The sequence below is a fragment of the Malania oleifera genome, chromosome 10 (assembly GCF_029873635.1).
Source record: "Malania oleifera isolate guangnan ecotype guangnan chromosome 10, ASM2987363v1, whole genome shotgun sequence".
Lineage (NCBI taxonomy): Eukaryota > Viridiplantae > Streptophyta > Magnoliopsida > Santalales > Ximeniaceae > Malania > Malania oleifera.
In genome coordinates this window covers 11,770,130-11,797,491 of record NC_080426.1, presented here as the reverse complement: position 1 = coordinate 11,797,491, position 27,362 = coordinate 11,770,130, and the positions used below count along the sequence as shown (strand labels likewise).

Here is a 27,362-nt window from a genome sequence, read left to right as displayed (position 1 = left end):
GTTTGTGTCTACACCATCCTCTATAGTGCAATCAATTATAATCTTTGATCATTTTATCTTTAAATTTTATTATATTTTCTCTCTTTAGGTTCTACCACCTAGTTCTCTTACACTAGTTTATTTTATCAATTCTCTTCCATCTTTTAATACATATATCCAACACTAAAACTCTATGTTGTGTGGTCAAACTTTCATCAAGGATAACTTTAAAATCCTTACATGATAAGCGATCTACCCTCTTAGTTAAGAAAAAATTTATTTGACTTTTATTTCATCTACTTTTGAAGGTTATTAAGTGTTCTCTCTTCTTAAAGCAAGTATTCATCGTAATAAAATCTTATGACATATCAAGTCTAAGATCATCACCCCAGGCTCATTTTTGTCTTCATATCCATATCCTCCATGTATCCTCTCATAACCATTATTATCCCTTCCAATTTTTCCATTCAGATCTGCTCCTATGAATATTTTCTCAACCCTTGATATGCCTTGTATTATATATCTTCCCAAAATTGTCTCTTAAGATTTTCTACTACACCTAGTTCAGGAGCATAAACACTAATGAGAACATAATTATTGGAATTTTTCAAAACTCAAGAAACTCCCCATAAGCATTATTTTAAATGCAAAACATAATTCAATACTCACACATATATATTGATACAGTACCACTGCATCTAATAAAAGAAAACAAATCTGTTTGTGGAGATCAAGGTCTTTGTGTCTATTTCTCAATGAATTGCCATGCGGGCATCTATATCCCTTAAATTAGTCTCATAAGGTAAATAAATGGAAGCCATATAAAATAGAGGAACTTATTCCTAAATTAAAGGAATGGCAAAAGTTAAGGAAACAAAGAAACAAACAGACAACAACAAGCCTTAAGTTCCACTAGGTGAGTCTGCTACATGAATCATTTTCCGCCAATACACATGATCGAAAACATTATCTTCAGACAGTTTAAGAGCTATTAAATCCTTCCTTACTATCTCATTCTACATTATTTTAGGTTTATCCCTACCCCTTATATATTACTAGTAATAGTAACAAGCTCTCTCCTCCTCATAGATGCACTACTTGGCCAGCATTTTAGATGTCCAAACCATTTAAGCCACCCCACTCTCATCTAATGTTCTATCAATGTGATGCCTAACTTGTTATGAATAAGTTTGTTATCAATTTATCATTTAATGTTATACCACTCATCCACCTTAGGATTCACATTTCAGCAACTTTTACTTTTTGAATATGGTATTTCTTATTTGCCCAACACTCTGATCCATATAATATTTCTAGTCTTATAATCGTTCTATAGAACTTTCCTTTTAATTTTAGGGGTATTCTGTGATCACATAGCACACCTAAAGCACTCCTCAATTTTACCAACCTGCTTTAATTCTAGTATTACATCCTCTCCGATTTCTCCTCCAGCTTGCATGATAGAACCAAGATTCAAAATCTAATAATGATATTAATTTCTCACCCATCAAATTTAATATTTTCTCCAATATTCCTCCTACCATGGCTGAAATTAAATCTCATATATTCCATCTTATTTCTACTTAACCTAGAAGCCCCAAACTCTAAAGCTTCTCTCCATAATTCTAACTTAGATTCCACTACACTTCTATTTTCATCGATCAAAATAATATCATCTACAAACAACATACACCATGGGATCTCACTTTGGATACTCCTAGTGAATTCATCAATCACTAATGCAAAAAAGTAAGGGCTCAAAGTAGATCCTTGATGTAAAATTATTGTGATTGGAAATTCTTGCAGTCCTATCGCTAGTCATTACTCTATCATATATATCCCTAATGACATTAGTATACCTACTGCATAGTCCCTTCTTTTCTAAAACCCATCAAAGAACTTCCCTAAGTAGCCTAGCATAGGCTTTCTCTAGGTCAATAAAAACCATATGCAAGTCCCTCTTCTTTTCCTTAATCTTCTTACAAAATAGACTCTTAGGCATAAAACCAAATTGATTCTCTAACACCCTCGTTTCTAACTTTATTCTTTGTTCAATTATCCTTTCCCACAATATCATTGTTTAGCTCACTAGTCTAATTCCACGATCGTCATTATAATTTTGAATATCACCTTTGTTTATGTATATAGGCTTTTTTACAGCAAAGGAAATTTCATTAATAGGGAAAGAATTTAAAAGGGGGGAGAATAAGAAATTTCCCAAAAAAATCTAGCTCAGACCAGAAGAAAAAAACCTTGAACAACAAAAATCAAGCCAACCAGTTCCTCCAATCCCTATTTAAATCCTGAAAACTAGCTTCCTCAAAAATTCCAAGCTGAAGTATAAAGAGGTCAAAAACTGAATCTTTTCCCACACCAATGACAAATTCAACTTCTTCCCACAAAAAATTCGCGCATTATATTCCAACCATAAACCCCATAACACTGCATATTTGCTACACTTCCACAAGGTTGCCCTACCCTTCCTTCTTCCAAAGCCAGCAAAAGAGATGACTAACAAGTCTTCCACTGAACATGGGCAAACCCAACTCTTTTCCATAATACCAAATTGTTTATTCCAAATCCTCCAAGCAAAGTCACAATGCAAAAAGAGATGGGAGGCTGTTTCAGAATTCCTATAACAGATCACACAAACATCTGAAGAGAAAACCTTCAAAGGTATCCTAATCTGCAGCAAGTTATTGATAATAATTTTGTTAAGCACAACCAACTACATAAACGCTTTTATTTTTGGAGAAACTTTAACCTTCCAAATAACAGGATAAAAAGGAAAAGGAGAGTTTGAATAGGTTAAAAATTCATAGAATAATTTACAAGAAAACACTCAATTGATCCGGACACCAAGAACGAACATCACTTCCCAAAGATAAGTTGCAATTGTTCAATACGGACAAGGAAGACAACTCCACCATCTCCCTATCGTTTATACTTTATAGTTCTCCTTAAATGAAGATTCCAAGAGACCGGAAAGCTACTCAAACTGTCTACAAGAAATAATAATAATAATAATAATAATAATAATAATAAAATAACTCAATTCAGCTCAGAGCAGTGTCTAAAAGAGGAGGAAAAGAAGTGGAAAAAGAAACATTCCCAAGCCATAGGTCTTTCCAAAGACGAATCCAAGAACCCTTCCCTATACAAATTTAGCGTGAGGGGTGAAAATAGAGTAAATATGGGAAAATAAACCTCCACGGACTCCCCAAAGAACATCTCAAAGTAGCATTGGTGTCCCAGCTAAACTTACTACGTATAAATCCATACTACAAGGAATTTTCTTATCCCACCTAAACTTACTACGTATAACTCCATGCTACAAGGAATTTTCTTATAAGGGGAAATGCCACAACCATTAGCTAAAAGAGTGGTGTTTTTAGACACCAAGCTACAAAGACCCGACCGCCCTCCTTTTTAGACCTACAAACCTCCACCCAACTCACTAAATGGTCCCTACAACTAGGGCTGCAAATGAGCTAAGCCGAGCTAAGCTCCAGCATGCTCAGGCTCAGCTTGGTAGAGTCAGAACTTGACTCTGGATCAGGCTTGGGCTCGGTTCGAGCTCAGAAAGTTGGGCTCGAGCTTGGCTCGAGATTAAAAATATTGGCTTAGGCTTGAGATCGGGCTCAGGCTCGGGCTTGGGCTCGAGCTCGGGCTCCTGTTGAAATTTTATAAACGACCTAATAGCAATAGTTTCATCCACTTATTTTGTTTGAGTTAAAATTTGTGTCTTACTCCTTGGGTGATTGAGCTAGTATTGAACTCTTGGGATTTGGCCAACTTAACAAGCCTATTAACGAGCTCATTTCCAAACTCCTTAACAAGTCCAATAAACAAGCCCATTTGAGCCAATTATTAAGCCGCTCATGAGCCGAAAGGAGCCAAGCCCGGCTGTGCTCACACTCAGCTCGTTCACAAGCCTAAAAATTGGGCTTGGGACTCACTCATGTAGATAATAAACAAGCCTGAACGAGCCCTTACCAAGCTGAGCTCCCAAGCCGCTCATGAGTGGCTTGGTTCGTTTGCAGCCCTACCTACAACTCTCCATGCCAGACCACAAAAAAATATCTCGTGATTCTCTCAAGCTTACAAGCATGTTTTTGTATATAAGTATTAGTGTGTGCTTTTCCTCCATTTGTCTGGCATTTCTTGATTTTTATAATTGTGTTGAATAAATTAGTTAACCATATACTTCCATTATCCCCTAGACATTTCCACACTTCAATTGGATGTTATCAATCCAATAGATTTCCCATTTTTCATTTTTTTTAAAGCCATCTTAACTTCAATGACTTTAACATTGCAAATAAATCTCAAATTTTTTGCCTTTTCCTCATCTATCACTAATAAGTTTAAGCTTTCAACTTGGCCACTAAACAATTAATTAAAGTAGCCTCGCCATCTCTTTTTTATGTCTTCTTCTTTAAGCATGACATTCTCATCCTCACTCATTATAGATTTTGACACTATCTAAATCCTTGCACTTTCTTTCTCTAGCTCTTACAAGTATACACATCTATTTCCCCTTCCTTTGTATGTAGTCTAGTATACAAATTATCATAAGCTCTACTTTAGCTTCAGTGCTTCACTGCTGGTCATTTTTGCATCTTTTCTTGCATCTTTGTACGTTTTAAAGTATTCAAAGGTTATACAACTTTGCCATACTTTATATCAAATTCTTTCCATATTTATGGTTTTTTTAGATATCTTGATCCCACCACCAACTTTTATTACTAGTCGCAAATCTTCCTTTAGATTCACCTTAAATCTTTTTTGTTATCTTTTTAGTAAAGCTAACCATCCTACTCCACAGTGTTTGTGTCCACCTTATCCTCTGTTGTCCAGTCACCCTTTTTATCATTTTATCTTTAAATTTTACTATATTTTCTACCTACAGATTCCACAAAAGTTAAGGAAAACAAGGTAAATAGAAAAATATCACTGAATAGGAACATTTTCAATAGAATAGTATCATTCCACTCTCCTTTGAAATACACATTGTCCATACTCCCCAAGGTTGAAAATTAGGGAATTTTTTTCTGTTAAGCAACCACTTTACCCACAAACTTAAGCTGTTAGATTGTGGACCAACAATGTATATCAAGCCTTAACAGCTTCTATTAGCCATGCAGAGTTCCAAGTAGCATCTTCAGGACTCCAGAGCAGCATGTAACAATTCCAGTAGCACTTCTATTATATCATGGTTATGCTTCCTGACCATTTTTCAAACGGGAGTAGCACCAGGCTCAATGAAGTTCACCATCCAAGTGAAAAATAAGGCATGTTGGCAGAGCCAACTATCTTGGGTCCAATCCTCTTTTCGAGTTTGAAATATGAAAAGCAGAATGCACCTTTGATCCAGCTAGCATATCCAGGCATGCAGCTTATAAGCAACTGGGAAAAATTTCTCCAGAATCTAATAGGGATCATAAATTTAGAAGATAGTTTCAAGTTACTGCAATTACCCACTGTAACTTGGCTCCAAAGCTGCAAAAACAGATAAGCTCAGTCGTCAACTTCGAAGGATCATTCACTGCCATGCTTGTCTACTTGTTTCTTCCCCTGACATTTGTGCTGCATTTAAGTTATCTTTATGCTAACTGAAAACAATCACAGTTCTGCAACTCTCTGCAGTCTGCAACCACATTGAAGTTGACCCCCGAATATGAAAGAGCACTATCAGAGGAGGCTGATCATAAGCTGCTTCATAGGGATTCATGTTGGTAGAACTATGAAAACTAGTATTATACCACAACTAATCACATGAAAGAGACTTGCCCATCTTTTGGGTTGATGACCGGTGAAACACTTGAGATAGGTCTCTAGACACCTGTCAACCATTTCTGTCTTTACTCTTTCCATGTGCTCGTGGTACAAAGAACTCATGCATAAGTCTGATAACTTCATACCATGCAGGCTACACAATGCTGTTCAGAAAGCATCAATGAAAATCTTATTTTATCACTGACAGTCGAGGTCGGCACACCATGCAACTTAACCTATAACTGAGCAATTTCAACAACGATATAACTATGAGCAACCAGAATGAAATATACATACTTAAAAAGTCAATCTACCACCATCCCCATTACAGTATTCCCATGAGGTGGTGGCAAACCTTCAATAAAATCTACAGATATGTCTGTCGAAATAACTGGTGGTACCAATAAAGGTTGTAGCAAACCAAGCAAAGTCACATTTTTACAATTTTATTTCTCTAGAAAGCATCACGAGCATCCACATATTGCTTGACATCCTTTTTTATCCCCCTCTAACAGAAATTTCCTTAAACTCTTGTAAGTTTTGTTGAATCCCGAAGTACTCATAGGGGAATCATGCAACAATTGAAGAACCAACTGTCACCGCTCAAAAAGTTTTTTTCCAGATGCCACCATACTTTTTAAATATTATCCCACTACAATCTGTCAATATAAGAATGGGCATATGCCCCACTTTGTCCCTGATGGCAAGGACAAATTCTTAAAATACTTCATATGCTTCTGTTTCTCTCTTCAGCTCACCTGCCCATCTAGGCACAAGGCATGAGATAGCCAGTAACCGGCCCTCCATAGTGAAGACAACGCATCACTGCTGCTGCTTTGTCAGCACCACACATCAAATTTCATAATCAAAGCTCATAATTTTGGCAGACCTTGCAGAACTTTAGTTGATACTTGAAATATGCAGCTCCTTCAAATAATTTAGGCTATGATGTTGAACATAGAGTACAAATTACAAGTCAATTAAGTAATTTTACCATTTTTCTCATTGCATGTAGGACTGCAATCCCCTTTTCCTTACAAGCCAAAAGTCCCTAGTACTCTTAGAACAAGGCTTTGCTAGTATAAGCCAATGGTTGATTCCCCCTGCATTAACACCGCTCCAGAGTCAATGCCTGCACATCACTCTCTATCTCAAATGGTTTAGAAAACTTTAGTAGAGCCAAAACTGGCGTTGTTGCCATGGAATTTTTAAGAACATTAAAGGCAGCTTCTGCTTTGTCATTCAACTAGAAAGAGTTTTTTTAAAATTTTTCAGCAAAGCAGGGAGAGTCACAATCTCCCCATAATTATTCAGAAAGTTCGTCTATGTCCATTCAACTCCAAGAATGCTGTCAACGCCCAAGGATATTTGGATGCTAGACACCTTTTGCAGGTCTATGGCCACACTATCCCACAATATTATGTGCCCAAATATTCCATGTGTTTTACCAAAACCACCATTTTGAAAGTTAAAATAAACAATTTATGTTCCTCTTAAAATTTTAAAATTTGCCACCAAATGAGATAAATGGTTCTCCCAAGAAAGATCAAAAACATTAAAATAAAAAGCGCAGCAAAAAATGTGCAAAAAGCAGCTTTTGGAATATCATTTTTGGGGGCTCAAACCAGAGATCCAATTAGAAAAATAAGCAGGCATAGTTCATCCAGCAACTCATCAAAAGTGGCAATCGAAAATTTATCCTTCATTGTCATTTTGCTGAGCCTGATAATCTGTACACATTCGCCATGACCATCTCTTTTCTACACTGAAAGAACATGTGATGAATAGGGACGATTGCAAAGGATAATATCATTTTCCAACATTACATGAGATTGTTAATCCCTAACTTCTGAATGTAGGGATACCAGGAAGGATGGATATTTGGGGAGTGCCTCTTGCGAAATAAAGGAATGCAGTAGTCACATGAACGTTTAGGAGAAAACCTGTTGAGACTTGAGAGTAGAAAAAATATCCAAATAAGAAGTCGATGACTTCTTCAATCAGCTAGCAACTCTACTCAGTTCGACTCCTCCCACTAAATATATAGTCATTAGCATTGCTGCACCTCCCTCTGACTGTCTGACATCTAATTCTCTATGGCATGGCTATTATCTATTTCAATAGGAGGATCTATCGCTCATGTACTTAAAATCTCTTTCTAAATACTTTAAATTGCAAGAAGAATTTAGGAAAATTCCATGTAACAGGACCAAACCTAACACCATATCGAAACAGACTCCTATATGAATAATGCATCCCATTGACCATCCTAACCTCTAATATATTTGTCTCTAGCCCACTTATATTTAAGTTATTTAGCCAAGGTAAGAAAAAATTTATGAATATGACATACTAACAGAATCAAGAACAGTCCATATTCATTTCTTCAGCTAAACAAAAAAATGCATGGTCTGGAGAGACAAATTTGAAAGATGGCATGCATAGAAGTCTCAGGTGTTGCACCATCTAAACACTATGCTGCATCTTCCATCTCATTAACTTCTTTTTCTTGCTCATCATCACGCCATTCATCTTTGATCAAAGAATAATTTTTGCAACATGCAACAATGCCTGGGACCAATTTCCCATCACAAGTATGCTTTACCTCATCCTTATGTTTTTCTCAGAAAAAAAAAAAAAAAAAAACAGCTAACAAAAAATTCCCAGACAAATGTATGGTCCAATTTGTGAGTTGTTCAAATCAGAACTGATAGTCATTGGAGGTCTAACATAGCTAAGTGAATTTCCCAGTGAAGTGCTCATATGTGCTGGGGGCAAAATGAATAAGAGAGTGCTTCCACAAATTCTACCATGTAACCATTCCTCATGTTTTCTCCAGCCACTACATCATTGCAGGGGCTCACCATCCAGGTGGAAGAAAGTCAGTGAAACATTCTATGGTCCAAATTTCAATTTAATTTAAAAAATTGCTCAATCCTATAAACACACTCATTTGGACCTTCATCGTTGAAATGAGGAAATTCAAGACAAGTAGTTCTAGGTTGGCTCGAACTCCTCAACTCAGTTCACAAATCGAGACCTTCCTTCCATTTGCAGTTAGATGGCCCTTCAACAGTCATGGACCACAATTGCGCCTGACAAATTTGAGATCAAATCTGGTGATTAAGACTTGAAGATCTGCAAAGGCGCTATTAGTCTCTGTCAGTTGTTTTGTTCCGATATTGTCAACAATCACTGTTGAACCTCAATAATTTGCTTATCTGTCAACTCTAAATGCTTACGAATGAAAGAAAACTGATAACTTCATGGCAATCAACCTCCAAAGACAAGAAAAAGGAATTGACAAAAATTGAGGAAATGGCAAATGAAAGGAAGTAGAATAACTAGTTACATAAAAGGACACTATACAAGGCAAATAAAAGGAACTACATGAAATGGAGTAACTAAACCCTAAACTCACAAAAATTAAGGAAAATGAATTATGGATAAATAAATAAAATATCACTAAATAGAAAATTTCAGATAGCACAATATCATTCATCCAATCTAAAAATTGCAGAAACATATTAGTTATATGTGGTGTAACCAAAACAGTCGCAAACAGTCATGAATTTTAGAACTGCCCAAGACAACTGCTTCTTTCTAAACACACGAAAAGAAAAAGAAGTTCACTGTATGTACACAATACACTACCCCATGTATACTTTGAAGACAAGAATTAATATATGTCTTAGAATACTAGAATATAATGACATAAATTTGTACAGCAAAATATTTTCTCTATTTGGAGAACATAGGCAGCACACTCGATATGAATAAAACCCCAACTGAAAAAGGTTAAAAGCCCAAGATGACAGGCTCTATCACAGGAAATAAATGATTGGATCGACCAAAATGAAAATTACATATATATATATATATATATATATATATAGATATAATGCGACAGCTGCATAAAATCACACCCCGTAATAGCATTAATTTTGTGTTCTTTATGACAAAAATACAAATAATCAAACGTACAGCTCAAGAATACAGGCACAAAACAGAAAAATTAATTCCTTGATAGAAATAACAGTTATTACAATCGTATATGGAAGTCGCATCAGACCTGTTCACCATGACAATAGTTACGATCAGCAATAACCTACACAAATGAATTTAAAGAATTAGAACTAGAGGAGAAATTTATTGCACATCACCCTATGAGAAAACACGCATAAGAAATTATTCTTCTCAAATTATGCAAAGCTGATCCTGGAAATACTGCAGCAATAAAACACGTGGAGCATTGATATGCAATGGTAATAAGATTCAAAAGGCAAGTGGAATAATTTCTAGTTCTCGGAAGAAATAAGAGGAAGAAAATATAGAAAAGCAAACCTACAAAAGCAGTAAAATATGAAGTTTGAGTAAATGATTTTGATGCCAGTACAACAAATTTGGGGTTGGGGGGAAGGCAAAACCTCTGAGAGTTGTTTATCTTCGTCACTTAGTACAACTGCTTCTGAAACCCCATCATGATTTAAGAAATCTGCAAACGGAATCTACAGATTTCTTAGATTGTTATAGGAATATCAATATCAAACAATGCCAGCAAAGCATTATATAAATAACTCCAGTATAATAAATGATGGTGAACTAGGATTTTTGCATGATAAATAAATAAATAAATGCCTGTAGAAAATGCTCCTCTACAATACAGGAGATTGTAGCATAAGCATATACATTTAAAGCACTCTAAACACATTGAGCAATGTGTTGTGAACCAGATTTGAGAGAATGACAGTTGGACCTAGGATAAACGTACATCTACATGCCATCCCTCCTTAATCCATATAATAATGAAAAGATATGAAAGACATAAATATCCTCATACTAAGAGCCATCTTTGGTGATTCGCTGAAGTCTAGCATCATCTGCTTCATTGGTATTCACTAGCACAAATCTGATCATAAATATATTGAAGCTCAAGATTCAACTCAAACAAAAAACTTCCCATCTGAAAAATCTATTAATTGCCTTACTCATCTCGATGTTGAAATTAACCGGTTTGTAGATATTGAGTTCCTACCGCATACTCTTAAGAGTGCTATGATACTCACTAACACACCTACCCTCTTGGTCAAATTTGAAAATTTTCTCATGTGGGAAGATTTGATATTTTATCATCCCATACTGCTTTAGCAGTTCTATGAAAAATAAACCCCACAGCAGTTCATGGCTTCAAGCTATTCCATGACCGCACAGGCAGCGTGTCATTTTCCATCATCCAATCTTCATAATCCTTGTAATAATCTAGAGATGGCAGAGAATGCCACAGACACTCGGACTTCCGTTTTGCATCAATATGCACTCAAACTGCTTGAAACCAAAACAAATAATTGGAGGGATCCAGCCAATTTGATGGCAGTTGTTTGCACATTAACAGTAACCACAAAGCTTTCTTTGTGGAGGCCATCAGAACAACCCCCAACACAGCAGATCAGCTCACAGTAGATCAGAAACAGCACTGAACATATTAGTTACAGTGCACAGTCGCACAGACCAGCCCTTTGGAGGTGCACTGGTGCAGTAAGGCTTCAACAAGCAACCACAACGACAACAGAACACAGCACCACAATACAGCAACAACTATAGCCTGAGTATGCTGGCAAAGGAGGGAGAAAATTATGCTAGAACACCAGAAGACCACCCAGCAGACAGAATCACACAAACAGCAGGATCGTTTCAAAGTTTAGCCCTGAAGCTCTCACAAAACACAGCCTGACATCAACTGAATGTAGATGCAGGCACAAATAGGAACCAGGGAAGTCAAACACCCATCAAAACCTCACCAATGACAGATAAAAGGCACAGTTAGTAATAAACTGTTCCAGAATTTCACACAACAAAACACATCACGACCAACCCAAAGATGCATCAACCAGAAACAGCGGTTACTACTTACTACTATCCGGATGTGACTGCTTTCACATTGGCAACACTTTATGAGCAGTTGAGCACACATTGCATCCGCTAGTGGATGCACACAGCCCAACCGAGAAAACAAATGGCCTAAAACAACTCTTAAGCAAGAGGGAGCATCAGAATTAAGAGTCAAGTGAGAAGATAACAGAAAAACAGGGGAAATTTTTGTCAATGGCTATTCAGATCAACAGTACCAATGAACCCACTGTTAATGAAAATAAATTAACAAAACAGCAATGAACAATGGCAACGAATCAGTGGCTATGAGCAGTAGGGAGGAACAATGGCTGGTGAGCAGTAGAAGTGCACAGTGTGTGAACAGTGACGATGAACAGTGCTCAAAACAGTTAAATTTTCCAGAGAATCAAAACTTGCTCCCGTACCACATTGTGACCTGAAAATCTTAAAGAAGAGAGAGAGAGATAAAAGTGCCAGGCACACATAGGAGAATCATAAATCTCCAGACCAGCCCTCCTTATGTTAATAATAAAAAATATAAAGGACATAAATACCACCATGCACATAACCTTATTACTAAAATATATATTCCTTTATAACAAAACGCATTACAAATGACATAATATATGCAAAAGATGTCAATCGAGTTACAAAGAAGCTGCATTTATATTAATTATGTTTGCTTAAGTTTCTTATATTGGAAGAATGGAAGTATATCAAACAAGCCGGTGCTGCCAGTGTGTGGCAAGGTTACGTACACATGGTAAAATATTGTTGATCGTTCAATTCAAAAGGAATATACTCATAATAATGAGATTATTACAACAATGATACCAGAGACAGGCCCTTTGAGCTTCCCCATGCTCGAGATTGAACTGCAACATTCATATTAAGTGTCTTGATTAGTGAAACATGCAATAACTTAGGGAAGAGTTTTTAAAAATTAAAAATAAAACCTTACAAACAAGCAAAAATTAGAACTTCAAAAATAAGTATCATAAAAGAAGAAAATATAAATATAAAAAAATAAATCAAATAAATAAGTATAATCTAGGACAAGAAAAAACAGCTAGAAGAGTGCATGCCCAAGCTTAGAAAAGTACATGCAGCTCACATTATCACTTTTTTTAAAAATTAAAAATAAACAAAGCCCCAAACGAACAGGAAAATGAGAAATACTGACTGAGTGGGCAGAGGTAGAGTAGTGCATTAGCGTCATTTGGCAGATTTCGATTTACAACAGAAAGGAAAAGTCAGATCTCCCAATTTAAGAATTAAGACATCTAAATCAACACAGACATCATTCGAAAATATAAAAAGGTAATATTTCAAGTTTCACATCAAATGATCAAGGCTCACCATCTCAGAACACTTACTTAATAACATCTCAAACATACACTTCCCACAGCCCAAGATAAAACACTTGCATCATAGTAAAAGCTGCCAAGATGCAATGGGCCATGGATTTCCAACTTTTTTCCAATTATGCCAACGCAACTTTTTTCCAATTATGCCAATGCGCAAAAGAAAAAGAAAAACTGCCAAATATTGGAATCTGAAGTATTCACTAGTTCAATACTATAAAGGGAGCAGAAGACCAGCGAGCCAATTAACTTCTTCAAATGATCCTACAGCAATACACAACAGTGACCAATGAAAGATTCAAACATTTATTTTTGGTAGATACCATCATTAGAGACTTGCAACTTCCAAACATGCATAAGCTGTATGCCTACCTCTACAGCCTTGAACCTGTATCGTATCTCTTAACATATGGATGTTGATGCAAAATCCAAAAGTACCCATGGAGACCCAGCCTTAATCAATCCAACATTTAAGACTACCATGTCCAACTGTTGATACCACATCGTCGATCACCTTGTCGTCTATAGTTATCCTGGTAATTCTATTTCTGTTGGGAGGCCTTATAATCCCACTTCCGCACTTATTTTAATAATATTTGCTAATTAAAAATGAACAGTTATATAATAGTGCTCCAAACTGCCAATTTCAGAACACTCTATTATGACAAAGTACATAGATATAAATTTCTGCACCACATTAGAATAGAACAGAAAACAAGTATCAAAAATAAAATTAGCATTGAGAAAGATCAATAGACTACAAACATACAAAGAGTAGCTATACAGTTCAAAATTGACAATTAAATTTGATCCCAGAAAATTGGGAGAGGATTAATAAACACATGCATTTTTGTACCTAAAGCATATGCATGCATGAAATCCTTAAGTGTGACATCTCCAAGAATCTCCGGGAATTGATCAACAGCCTGAAATCTTAAAAGACGCCTAATCATGATCACAATTTTCAGTAGTTTCTTGTATCACAGAAACTATCTAAAAATAATTCAAATAAAAAAAACCTATTAATACATGAATTTAACCATCCTGGATTTTTTAATTTCATTAGTTTGTTTGGTGGTAATGTATTCTCAAAAGCATTTTGTGGCAATAAATGCATAGATAAATGTAATTTTTTTTACACTAAAACCAATGACAATGTACTGAATTCATTATTCAGCAAACAAGTTTCCTCTAAATTGAAATTTAAGACCTTAGAGAACAAGTGTTCTGATTAGTTTAAAAAAAACAACAATATTTTTTCTATATAGCAAAAGAAATATCTTCACTACTAGAAAGGGGATTCCCCTTTCTAAATCTGGTATTTGCACTATACAAAACACCCCTATAACTACCCATAATTATACCAAAACAACCCTAAAATTACCCATAACTACCCAAAAGACCCCAACACAGCCCTATAACCACCCGTAACTACCTCAAAACGCCCTATAATCAATCATACCTGCTCTTCTAATATAAGATATTAGCGATTATTTTGTCAAGATACAACACAACAACAAGCCTCAAGTCCCGCTAAGTGGGGCCGGCAGACTAGTTCCTCAAAATAAATACAAAATTTTACAAAAAATCATGGAGCACTCACTGCTAGTATTAAGAATAGAGAAAGTTACAAGCTAGGGGAAAACAAGAGATCCTCAAAGCTGAAAAAGGCAAAAAATAGATATAAACAACGAGTAGAAAATAAAATGAAAACAAATAAAAAACTAAATAAACCATGATTAAGAAATAAACCCTTCCCTTCATAATTGATAAGAGCATTGCAGCCTTGCTAATTCCCGCTGAGTCGCTGACCTTCTTTGATTTACTTTATTTCCATCATCATACTTCATTCCCTCCATGATCAGCAATCCACAATCCCATTTTTATCCAAAATATTATGAACAGCAACATCCTGCTCACCAATCGTCTCCACAATCTCCACAGGAGTAGGTAGAATCGTATCCTTATGTTGATTACTCACAGCAACATTCTGGTCACTAATTTTTTCCACAGGAATAGGTAGTATACCATCCTTACAATGATTACTCACAACTAAATTCTGCCCCTGAACCCCCCTCTCAGAGATTGAAACGTCCTCTAAACCTTCAAGCAGAGAAGGGGACACATAAGAAATATCCCCCAACTGAAGAGTCAGACCCATAATCCAAATTTTCACAAATCTTATTCAACAACAAACCACTATCTCAAGCAAAAATCACTATCAAAATTCACTGTCCTTTTCTGAGATATCCTCCTATTTTTACCTCTGAATTTAATTCACACTTTTATCGATATCAACCTTAGTGCAATTTTGAGATTTCTCAACATAAAAATTCCCAGCATCATCTATTTTTAACAATTTGCCTCCCCATATGTTTGAGTTCATACAATTGTTTCCAAGCATATTTTTCTTTTGGCACTGGTATACCATCATCATCACAGGTTCTTACATTCATTTCCATTCTATAAATTCCCTGGAATACGTACCACTTGACATGAACCATTATTAAGACTCTCCTCAATCAGTTCTCCAGCTGATTGAATTTCCTGTTCCACCCAAGAGATTCCCCCCCTTCGTATCATCAGCAAAATCTTCCCTTCAAACCAACACCCCGTCATTCTCACATTTATCCCTTAAATCTTCTTGGGTCTCTGATGCAGGACAAGAAGCCAGACCATGGGCAAACCCTTGTTAGGGATTCATTCAAAAGAATTAGGTCAAGGACTGTTGAGTTAAGTTAATAGTTTCTTATGTGTTTAGTTTAATTAGTATAGTATTATGTGTATTTGGGGGCTTGTTTGTAATACTTGTGTATTTTAGGGGTATGTTTGTAATTTCATGTAAATTTAAGGGTGAATGCGTAATTTCTTGAGTTATTGGCGTTCTTATAAATAGTGTGTGAAAGCCATGTAGGAGTTGGTTATTGATGAATTTGAATTGAAGTGAACATCAGTTTTCCCCCCTCGTATCTCCTTCCCTCTCTTCCTTCCTCCTCCTTCTTCTTCTTCTTCTTCCCCTTTCTTCCCCTCCATCTCTCCCACATTCTCTCATGACTGCAGATCCTTGATGCTGTCCCACATGAGTCTCTCTCCTGCATAAACTCCACCCAAAAAAACCCTGTGGCCCTTCTTACAATGTTGATCAGACCCTTGGACTATAGCACCAGGCTCCTGGGTTTTGAAAACAGCGTTAAGAACAGAACAAGGGCCTGGTCATTAGAGTGGCCCATCTTAGAAGAGGAAGCGCCCTCCTTTTTCCCAAAAAAGCCTAATCAAATTAGTCTCTTTAATGCAATGGCCTGTACAAACACCTGGCCCATCTTGGGGCCCCTCCTGTATCAAGTAATTTGGCCCAAGTCTAAAACAACCAGTAAGCACCCGGGCCCAATCTGCAATATCTCATAACCCTCATCATCCATGAGAAATCCTAGCTGCCTCTACCACCTTTGCAATTCCAACCAAAACCCTAGCCGCCTTGACGATAGGAGTCACCATCCCCAAACAAGAATTGATGGCTTCTGGAGCAAATTCCCTCAATTGCATCTCACCTCCATATTGAGAGCAGATTTATCCTTTTTCCTGCAACGACACCCTGACCCAAAGGCAAATCAGTGCTTTTACATCCTTCACCTTCAACATTATTCACTGCTGCCACGACTGACACCATGATCATTGATCTTGCTGCGGACCATCAACCATACCACCAGCCTCCTGATGGAGACCCCTAGCCAATTCACAGAATTCACTTTCAAAACTTCGCCTCCCGACATCTTTAGATTCACCAAGAACAAGAACCAAATGCCTCTATCGTGCCCATTAGAAAACCATTTCACAGCATCTGGAGGAAACCTCAGCCACCTGTTTCGATTCTGCTAGTGTTTGAGCACAACAAAAAAGCGGTTTCTCCACCTCAGCCACCTGTTTTGATTCTGCTAGAGTTTGAGCACAAAAAATATGCAGTTTCAGCATCTGGAGGAAACCTCAGCCACCTGTTGCCTCCTGTTTCGATTCCGCTAGTGTTTGAGCACAGAAAAAATGCGGTTTCTCCACCTCAGCCACCTGTTTCGATTCTGCTAGTGTTTGAGCACAAAAAAATGCGGTTTCTACCCCACTTTGTCTAACCTCAGATCAAAGCTCTTTCCTTCAATCTGAATTGAATGCTAGTGTAAATCTGACATTTTCTTACAATTCCATGGCGCAATACAATGTGAAACAACAAAGAAGGTTTTGCGAGAGAAGAAGAATTCCATCATGAATATAGGCCATTTAGACTATTTAGCACTTTCTTGTAGAATAGTGTCAAGGATTTTATTATGTGCTTTTCTTCCATTCTTGACCTTGTAAATTATGTTATTAGTAATAATAAAATATACAAACATGCAAAGCTCAAATTGTATGTGCGATGGGATATCATGAGCATAGAGAAAAAAAATCAAAACCCAAATCTAATTTATGTGTAAGAAGACTTGCAAAAATATTTTAAAAAAAAAAAAAATCTATGCGACAATTAATTAGAACTTCAACTAGTCTTGCCAATCCCTGAATCCTTGCAGTGCAAACTCAAATGAACACAAAGCCTCTGAAGAGAAAAGTTCAAATGGGTATGATATCCTATCCCAAACTTCCAATAACTAGTAAACCCAAAATATTTAACCTCACATCTTTGTTTGATTGCACTTGCTACTTCAAAGGATGTCTATCTATCTGGATATGACACATCGTTCAACTGGAAATCAAAGAGAGAAAATTACATATAAATGCAAATTTTGACTTTATTTTTCTAAGTGTACTTGAACTTCCACAATATTTTTTCTTTTGGGCCTATCAAAACTACATATATAACATCCATAAATATATATATATATATATATATATATACTGAAATTTTAATCTCAAATTCAGAAACTAAACTTTAGTTATCATCAAGATCTAGTTCATCTTAGAACCTCAAATCTTTTTAAAACTTACCCCTCCCCCACCCCCCACACGCTAAATTTTTTTTCACCCACTAAATTTGTTTATAAGAAAAAAAAAGGCAAAATTGTTCATACATGATACACAGCAGCAGCTGGTGTGGTAGGACTATAGGAGGCTAAGAGATCACCCCACAAGAAGTTCAGCCCCCACCCATTCCATTAAGTACTGTTGTTGCAGAATTATTCTTTGAAACCATGGGGGTTTTCCCCGTACCACTAAAAAAATTTCAAAGGGGCAGGTGGAACAGGATTCCTATGTGCAAATCCAGTTTGGTAAATATGAAAGTAGTAGCATAGATGAAGCAGACAACAAGATACATACTTATAATGTTGTATCAGAACCAAAAAAGACAGAAACAGGATGAAGAAAAGGGTGACCAAGCTTAAATCCCAACTGAATTAGAGATACAGTTTCCCTTTGATAGCCAAGCTTAAAATCCCTCAATCATCTGTCTTATTTGTGCCTCTGAATCGTTCATGAATCTTCTATAAATATCTTTTCAAAGGACTTGCTTTCACTACATCTGATAGTGCAAGGTGTTATTGGGACTTTGTAAACCAAAAGTACATAAAATCTTTGTACAGTGACATGAGAACTTTTACACAGGAAAGTTTATTGTTGCTTACCATCTGAATATGATTTATTTCTATTCTGCACGATACATTGTCACTACAGCCTTAGCAATAGCTGAGCATTTTCGAAACCGATAGCTTATCTTTAATAGAACACAGAAGTTTTATGACTGGATAAGAGTGGCACAAATGGCAGTCGAAAGCATTAGTGAATCCAGAGTGTAAACATTCAAATTCACTGTTTCATTCTGTTCTCTTTTTCTCCTAGACATAAACTTAAATGAACTGCAATACCCTTCAAGAACGTTCTTGAATGAAACATACAGATATGAACTGGTGACACCAAAAAACTAATCATCTATTGCCATATCATAAGCAACTGCACAAGCATCTTCAACATATCATGTTTAAAATTAAAAAAATAATTAAAAAAAACAGAAAGAAAGAAAAGAAAATAGCAAACATACACCATTAAAATGTTGAAGTGAATTGCAGTGGTAGCATCATATCTCATCTAAGGCCTTAATAGATGCGCTGGAGAAATATACTCATAGCACTTTTGCTACAAAACTAATAATTGGTGTTTTTTATGTACTAGTTTCACCATATAATGAAACGCAGTTTGATTTTTATTATCATGTGCTTACTGATTTCAAAAATTCCACATCAATTTGAGCTTGTTGGTTAACTGTTTACTGATATGGCAATACTGAGACAACTTATATTTATACAGCACTAGCTGGGGACAATAAATCATTCAAAAGAGTATATGGAATCTGGCTAATATTCTGGCCAGCAGTACTGGGTTAAAGTGGAAAACAACATTTGGGCCTGGAAGGATACACCAAAGAAGACTGGTTGGAGAAAAGCTTTATCCTTGATCCTACTCGCTATTTTTGGGTTATGGAGAGAGAAAGACAAGAGCTTTTGAGGGAACAGCTACTCTCTCACAACCCCCAAGGATAAGTAACTCAAATCTTACTAGTTGATTTAGCAACCAGTACAAGCTGGAGATTCTCATTATTCTTGATTTTGGGGATACAGTGTCACACAATCGATTCAACACTTTCTGTATCTTTAATCTTCTTTTCGTGTACCAGGATAGAACCCCCTGGGTGCCCTTTTAATGAACTCTCATTTTACTGAAAAAAAAAAAAAAAATCCTTTCTTTGTGTTTTAGTCAGCATGCACGTACTGGTTTAATCGTTGAAAATTCCTTAACAATTTGAGCTCGCTGTTTAATCGTTTCCTGATATAATGAGCTTTGCCGAATCATCTCCAACTCATCTTCACTCCAGAATATCTACAAAACATTCAAACCACAGGCACATTAAATTCCTAGAAGAACTGCAATTCAAGGATGGCATATGAGAAATGTTAAGTGTGGATACAAACAATAAAAATAATCTAGAAAGCATAACACTACATACACATAGGGATCTTGATAGAGAAGAGTGAGAAGCTTATCCTGGAACAGAAAACCCCCACAATAACATCTGCAAACCATCCATTTTCCCATAACATTGTTCTAGCATATTATGTATGTTGCAATTGCAACCTTTTATGCACAAGAGGCCCCACCTGTTTTCATTTATTACCTTCTCTTGGATAGGTAAGTGCACTGCTACAGTGAAAGCAAATCAATCTTCAATAAAATCTTTCAGGAAAGGAAAAGCTACTGCAAATCTCAAGTGCAGCATTTTTCATCTTACAGTGAAGATATCTTTTAGATGAACAATTTTATGAGCATTTGTTTCATAAAATACTCACTCTTTAGGGTCATAATAAATCCGTAACATGCATTGCATGTAATAACAAGTAAATGACGTTAAGTATAATGATAATTTAATAACTTGAATTCTAGATTATTCAATTTCATAAATAAAATGTGTTTACCAAATAATAGAAGCTAATATTCATATTTTGGTCATTTTAATTATAGCTTATATGCTTCTAAACAAATGTATTTACCAAATAATAGAAACTAAAAATCATATTTTGATCATTTGTATCATAGCTTATGCTTCTAAACAAATTAATAATGTGATGTCATGATTAACACTACATTTGTTTCCGTAGAATAGAATTGAAGTAGGAAAATAATCCATGTAGAACTGGAATCAAGGCAGGAACTGAATCATTGTTGGAATGTGATACTCCATTTGATTAGTCACAATGAATGAGTATCACGGGCAGCAATTTCAATTCCCATTAAACGGATGTCGCAGATACAAGGAGTAGCAAATGTTACATAACAGGAAACAATTGTAGTAACCATGATTTTTTTCAAGCACACACAATCTTATGTATATTGATTTATTTGCATGTTCTAAGCTCTTAATCCTTCTTAAAGAGAGTTTCAAGGTATTTTGGATCCTTCAGTTCAACTTACTAACGTTGTTTGGTAGAGCAATAAATTTTGCATTTATTGAAGTCGATATTTATAGAAAAACTATATACATTTTTCACTTTTTCATTATTCTTAAAAATATAAATTACTTGTTAAATTAATAAAAATATAATAAATTTAGACCAACAAGTTATATTGTATAAATATAAGCTGCTCTTTAGAATTATACTATGTAATCATAAATTTATCATGAAATAAATAAAGTACTACAAATAATGCAATTAATTAAAAAAAGTTCTATTATTTATTTGTTAAAGTAATAAAAATCTAATAAATTTAGACCAAGAAGTAATGTTTTATAAACATAAGCTAAGCTTTAGAATTATAAAGTAATCATAAATTTATCATGAAATAAATATAAGTATTAACAACTTGAACACAACAAAAACTAGAAAAAAAAATGATAAAGTTGAAAAATATAAGAAAAATTAAAAATTACTAATATTGTCAAAATTAAATTTTTTTAACAAAATAGTGTTCTATCAAATTGTTAATTAATGTGTCTCTAGTGAATATTTGTAAAAAAGAATAATTTTTGTCTCATTGTCATCCTCATAGCTTATCAAGAATGAACTATGTAAGGGAAGAAAAAAGAAAATGAGAAGAAAAAGCAATACAGACACACACATGAACTATAACAGTCCTATAGTGGATAGGTAATGGCTGCTATGGCTGTCAATTTTATTCCCACTGATTTAGCAATGTGCAACAGTATTGGGAACCCCAAAAACCATTATGTACCAGAGGTAACCGCTACTTAAAACCTTGTTTAGTGGCTGCAATTGAATGAAAACTAAATCATCACCAACTCTACCTGCTTTTATTGGAAATTTAGACATCATTTGGACCTTTATGTTTTTTCATATTTTTAAAACACAAAACATAATAACAATAATAATCATAAAGATTTATTGTTGTTGTTGTTGTTGTCTTTGTTGTTGTTGTTGTTGAGAGATGGCCAGCAAGTTTTCTTTTTTGGAATTTACTATTTGGTGAGGGTTATAATTGCTTTTGAAAAGAAAGTTTGGAATTCCGAGAATTAGCATTAGGCCAGAATGCGATTCCGCCCTCATTTATGTAAACCAAACTGGAATGTGAAATGGGGCCCAAATTTCAATTCTGTCCTAGCACTAATTCCGCAAACTAAACATAGTGTAAGTTTGTACATTAAATTATCAATGCTTGAGCATATTTGTAATATTATATAATGCATCTACACATTTGTCACATTATACGCTCTTTGCATTAACTAAAGTATAACACTTATAGCACATGGTACTAGTGGATTGCTTTTCTTAAAATTAAAATTCTAGAATAATGTCTATCATGTGCATACCTAATTTAGAAGAAAACAATGCTACTTCACAGAATTTTAGCCCACTAAGGAGTAAGAACAACAAGGTTATTAATTGCAAACAAACAGGGTCTTAAGTAATTCCTACCTCAACTTCAACTATCCATCTATAATTGAAAATATTAAAATAATTTCACAATTTTCCCCCCTGTTAAGATATAACATGAAAGATGCATTATACTTGAAAGCAAATAATAATAATAAAATGCTTGAATCCTAAGTAAATCATAAGAGAATCTCATGGCTCCAGCATACTCTTTCCCTTTGATCATATCCATACAAGATGTTTATCAACAACAAAAGAGGGGACAGGGGAATTACAGAGCTATGCATCTCCTCAATCTGAGGAAGCCTGCTAACGTAAGGGGCCCATTCAGAATCCTGCATAAAAAGGGGAAAAGTAAGGAATTATTCAGCTCTTGCCCAGTCTCTCAAAGATTGCCATATGGGTTTGAAATGACAAATGCAAAACAAAACCCAGCAAATTTTCAGAAATATGCAACAATACATCTACTGCAGATATGAAGCTCAAAACAAGAAAAGCCAACAATACCTGACCCCTTTTCTGCTCAGTTAAAATGACTACAGCAAGCTTTGCAACATTGCCAATTTCATCACCAAACAGAGAATTAATTTCAGGAAGTACATGATCTGGTGCTATTTGCTGCGGAATAAAGCAAGCATTATGCGCAGTTTGGAAGGCTAACAATGCGATATATATTTACAAGTCGGGCAAATTTATCAAGAATAACATACCACATTGTAAGGAACCTTAAATATGCAGTCACCAGCTTGTATGGGCTTACAAGCAAACAACAATCTGCATTCAAGAAACATGCATTTTATATCATGACCATAAATAATCTAAAATGAACTTTAATGAGACCCAAAATGGTAGAATATTTTTCCCCAAAAAAACGTAGCACCTATAAAAGATCCTGTGGACTTTAATACCTGGTAAAGACCTTTCTACGCCTAAATATATGTTTCCTCCGTGACAATGCAATGGGCAATAACGAAAAAACAAAAAAAGACAAAAGATATTGATTATAATCATCAATGGAACAGAATAGGAAAAGAATGTCACATCCAATGAACAAGGTCCATGCAATGTCCAGTTCTAGGAGGGCATGATGTACATAACCTTATCCTATATTTATGGAGATGCTGTTTCCATGAATTGACCCTATGACCTTCAGGTTTGATTCTACCACCCTTATCATTGGGTCAAGAGTCGCCCTCATCAAAACAGAATGCCAGGGGAGGAGGGGTTGTCCTGGCTGTAGTATCTTAGTTTTTCTTTCATTTGCATGATTAGTTGATAACTGTTTCAAATCCCCACTTCCTCGCTCCTTTGGGCCTATAGAGCTTGACCAACTGTGATGAAACACAAACTGAGTTGGACAAGGAAAAACTATAAACTCCATTAAAATGCTTGATTTAATCCCCACAGTAGCAGTCACTGGAGATCCACTAGCATGATCAGAATTAAGATGGAGTGAAGCACAATGGCAGCATATCATATTTTGATTTAACAAATTTCACAGCAACTACTCTGCCTTGGGCGTGTTTAGAATACCAATTTTTACTCTAACAGTTTCAAAGTGCGGATAAACAAGATAACAAAAAAATGAAGTTGCATCAAATAAACCACCAACATAAAACCCTTCGCGAATATTTTAAAGTTCAAATCATCCATGGAATCAAATCCAAATATAATTATGTCTTCAGGCAGCAAAATATATTGAACTCCCTTGAAATCCTTGACCACGCAATCGATAACAAAAATCCCATTCTCTTGACAATGTATAGCCAGCCTCATTTGATTGACATCTGATTTCTACCACAATCCAAGCACAGGAGCAGGCCACCGCATTTTTATCCATCAAAAGACAAAAGCATCACGCGCATATCCTAATTAAACAATTGCTTTCTCATTTGGCCAAGGCACTTAAAATCATCACAGGCAGTAGAGCACAAATTCAAAGTTCATTTTTAGCAAAAAAAAAAAAAATCTGGGCAATAGGCCTTCTGTTAGTGCAACCACCATTTTTTTGCCCAGAGATTTTTTTACTTTTTTGGGGATAAGCAACTATGTGTTACTCAATGAAAAGGCAACAGAACAAGGGCCCAACCTAGGTACAAAACAGTATGCATCAAGAAGATGCCGCTATGCACAAATTTCACAGTAAATCAATAAAGGAATGTGTATTGATATTGATACATCCAGAAACCCAAAAGAACAGAAGCCCCAAATCATCTTTTCGCTTTGCCAACAGGTTACTCCATTGCTTCAAAAACCTCTAACTCTCATGCCAAAGACGCCACAAGGTCCACAACACACCTCAAACTCATTTGTTTCACACTGTCAAAAAATAACTCTATTCCTTCAATGTTTCCCTAGTCTTGTCATGCTAAAGGCACCAACACACAATGTGAAGCCAGTCCCACACCTCCCTGAACCTTTTCCTCCTGCAATCCCTGGGCCAGCAATTGAGTAACCGGAGAGCTGAATCCAGCATAACCCAACAAAGACCAAAAACCAAAAGCAACAAATACCAAACCTCTCTTACAACAACACGTAACGTAAAACAGGCTCACCAGCATAAGACAGAGAGGCACCTCTTAAATTTGCAGCAATACCATTATGCTTTTGTTACTTGTGTATCTATCAAATGTCTTCAGTATTATTGGAGTATTATCATATGCAAAATTTGTCAGCAGCTAAATTCAACTTCATCCTTCATTTAACCAGAAAAAACAGCCTTCATTTTGTACCAGTGAAAAGAAACAATTTGCCATGCATTAGAAGGATGACCTATGCTCTCAACCCTGATCATGGCTCGCTTGGGAAGCTCTGTCAATAAGCTAGTCCTTAAGTAATCAATATTTTCCCCTCAAAAAATCTAAACAGTTCTGAAGCTGAAATTTATGTTGTTTATGGGTGTGCTTTCTGTTAGCGTGATTACAGATATGTACTTCTCCCCCAAGAAAGCAAAGTCATTTGCAAGAACAGAAGCTAGGTTGACACATAAAAAATGGTGAAGTCATCCTAACAATTTTAAACCCCCCTGCCTCTAGAAAACCCACTCCTTCAGGCTTCATCATTGTACAGTGTAACCACCCACTCAAGCAATAAACTAAGGAAAGCATGCAAGACAAACAAATGAAGACAGCAACGAAGTACAGCACTTCAATGACATTCATTTTTTAATTTCTTCACTGTAGACAGCCAACCACTGTCTGCTTGTTGATTGAAATCACAAAACACTGATGCATGCCATAAATGTCTTCATCATTCCAGCTTCTGTTGCTTACCTTTGTATTGAGCATCTAACGTCACTCCAAGCTAATATGTTAGAAACTTTATTCCATAGCATCTAGTGCTTAAAAAACAACCAATCAAGATTCACTTCATAAGAGCTTCATTAGCTGAAAAATCCAAAAGGTCTTCAACAATTGCTGGATAATACTCCACTAACATGAAAAATGCACTACTGCAACTCAAGCATCCCTGCCATTTTCCAGCCAGAAGAACAAGAATAACAAAACCAACATATTGCTTTGCTACTAAACTTGTTCTTGGTAACCACAATAAATAATATTGCATTAATTCATATAGTTTAAAATTCAAAATGTGAGCTGATTCCCCATTCATAATGTGTTTCAGTTTCTAAATCCCACAACTCTGCAATCCGATTAAAATTAAGACAAAATCCATAACAATATTATAAAATTAGTTGAATCTTTTAACACAGACAAAATAATGCCGATGACACGTTAGAAAAAGTTCAATTGAAATTCATGCGGAAAGCACTGAACAAGGGGTAAATCGCACTCAGCCAAGAGCATGTGCCAAAATCAACAAATGAACGGACAACGATGAGAATAAAGTAATCACTTCCAAAAACTTATAGTATAGGCTAAGCAGCTTTTCAACGTCGAGGACGGATTATTTTGCGGAGAAGACTAACTACAAAACCTGCCGTGGGCGGATTTTCCAACTGAAAGCGCTGTCGAAATTTCAACCCCTGCCTTCTTCCGCAACCACGGCAAAAAATCATCGCAGTCCTCGTCCAAACAGTGAGACACCTGCCGCGTTGTTTGTTAGAAGCTAACCCAGAAAGGAATCAATAAAACGAAAAAAACATGATGAAAACAGAGAGATCAGCGTCTTCAGTTGGTAGCGGTTAGAAATAGGAACAGAAAATGGGAAATAGAGAGTTGGATCTTCTTTTTCTTCAATTTTCTTTCAATTACTGGTTTGGCGAACCTTGGATGAGGACGTTGAGAAATTGGATTTAACGCGCAGATGATTGGAGGTGGTAAAAAGCGGACAACGTCGGGAGCAGGAGAGGATTGCAAACCGATAGACTAATTGCATCGTTGCAGCTACTGGCAGACAATGTCTGTGCTAGGGTTTTGATTTTGTATTTGAATCAGAAACTGGTAAGACCTAGATTGGACGGGATTGTTGCCGGAGCGGAGGAGGCAATTCATTGACGTCCACCCGCTCTGTAAGGAATTTTCGCAGACCGTCAGCACGGTCTTTGAAAAGAACAGAAAAGTGAAATGGGATGGCACGTTATGACTAGGGATGCAAGTTGGGAATAAATTAGTCCAAAATATTGGATGGGATAAGGCTTAAATGAATACTAATCAGATTAAGTCTTCCTAAGTAAACGAAAGATCCGAATCAGTGCTTGTTAAAACATAGAACAATAAATTTACTATATTTTTTAAATTGTTATAAAATAATACAATAATAAATAAATGTGAATAATCAAAAAGTAATGAAGACGAACAAAATTTAAAAATAAATAAATAAATAATAATAAAAGTAAGATCGATTCGGTTTATACCTATTCCACGGGCGGATAGGATCTGAAATCCACTATTTTAAAAAGAATTATAAAATATACGTGACTTTTGTACAAATATCTCACCTTCTTACCTTACTAAATATCTCACTTTCTTTTTTTTCTCCTACTTCTTCCTTCTATATTTTCTGCACGCTCAATATTCTACACTACGTATTT

General features: G+C 35.8%; 1 protein-coding gene across 4 annotated transcripts in view; it reads right to left on the bottom strand.

Annotated features, from left to right (window-relative positions):
* The window catches only part of LOC131167065 (ribulose-1,5 bisphosphate carboxylase/oxygenase large subunit N-methyltransferase, chloroplastic), a 42,729-nt gene extending 15,814 nt beyond the window's left edge, over positions 1-26,915 (bottom strand). Inside the window, exons 1-10 of one of the 4 annotated variants that reach the window (XM_058125833.1) lie at positions 26,597-26,915; positions 26,306-26,415; positions 23,080-23,143; positions 22,877-22,987; positions 22,645-22,704; positions 19,755-19,862; positions 13,867-13,936; positions 12,481-12,521; positions 10,185-10,265; positions 9,830-9,865 (exon numbers count right to left, since the gene is read on the bottom strand). In XM_058125833.1, coding sequence (XP_057981816.1) covers positions 9,830-9,865; positions 10,185-10,265; positions 12,481-12,521; positions 13,867-13,936; positions 19,755-19,862; positions 22,645-22,704; positions 22,877-22,987; positions 23,080-23,143; positions 26,306-26,415; positions 26,597-26,707 — 792 coding nt within the window. In that variant the 5' untranslated portion in view covers positions 26,708-26,915. Of the gene's footprint in view, positions 1-9,829; positions 9,866-10,184; positions 10,266-12,469; positions 12,522-13,866; positions 13,937-19,754; positions 19,863-22,644; positions 22,705-22,876; positions 22,988-23,079; positions 23,144-26,305; positions 26,416-26,596 lie in introns of all 4 variants that reach the window. The other 3 variants (XM_058125835.1, XM_058125834.1, XM_058125836.1) reach the window with 3 other exon arrangements.
* Between the last annotated feature and the right edge of the window lie 447 nt (positions 26,916-27,362).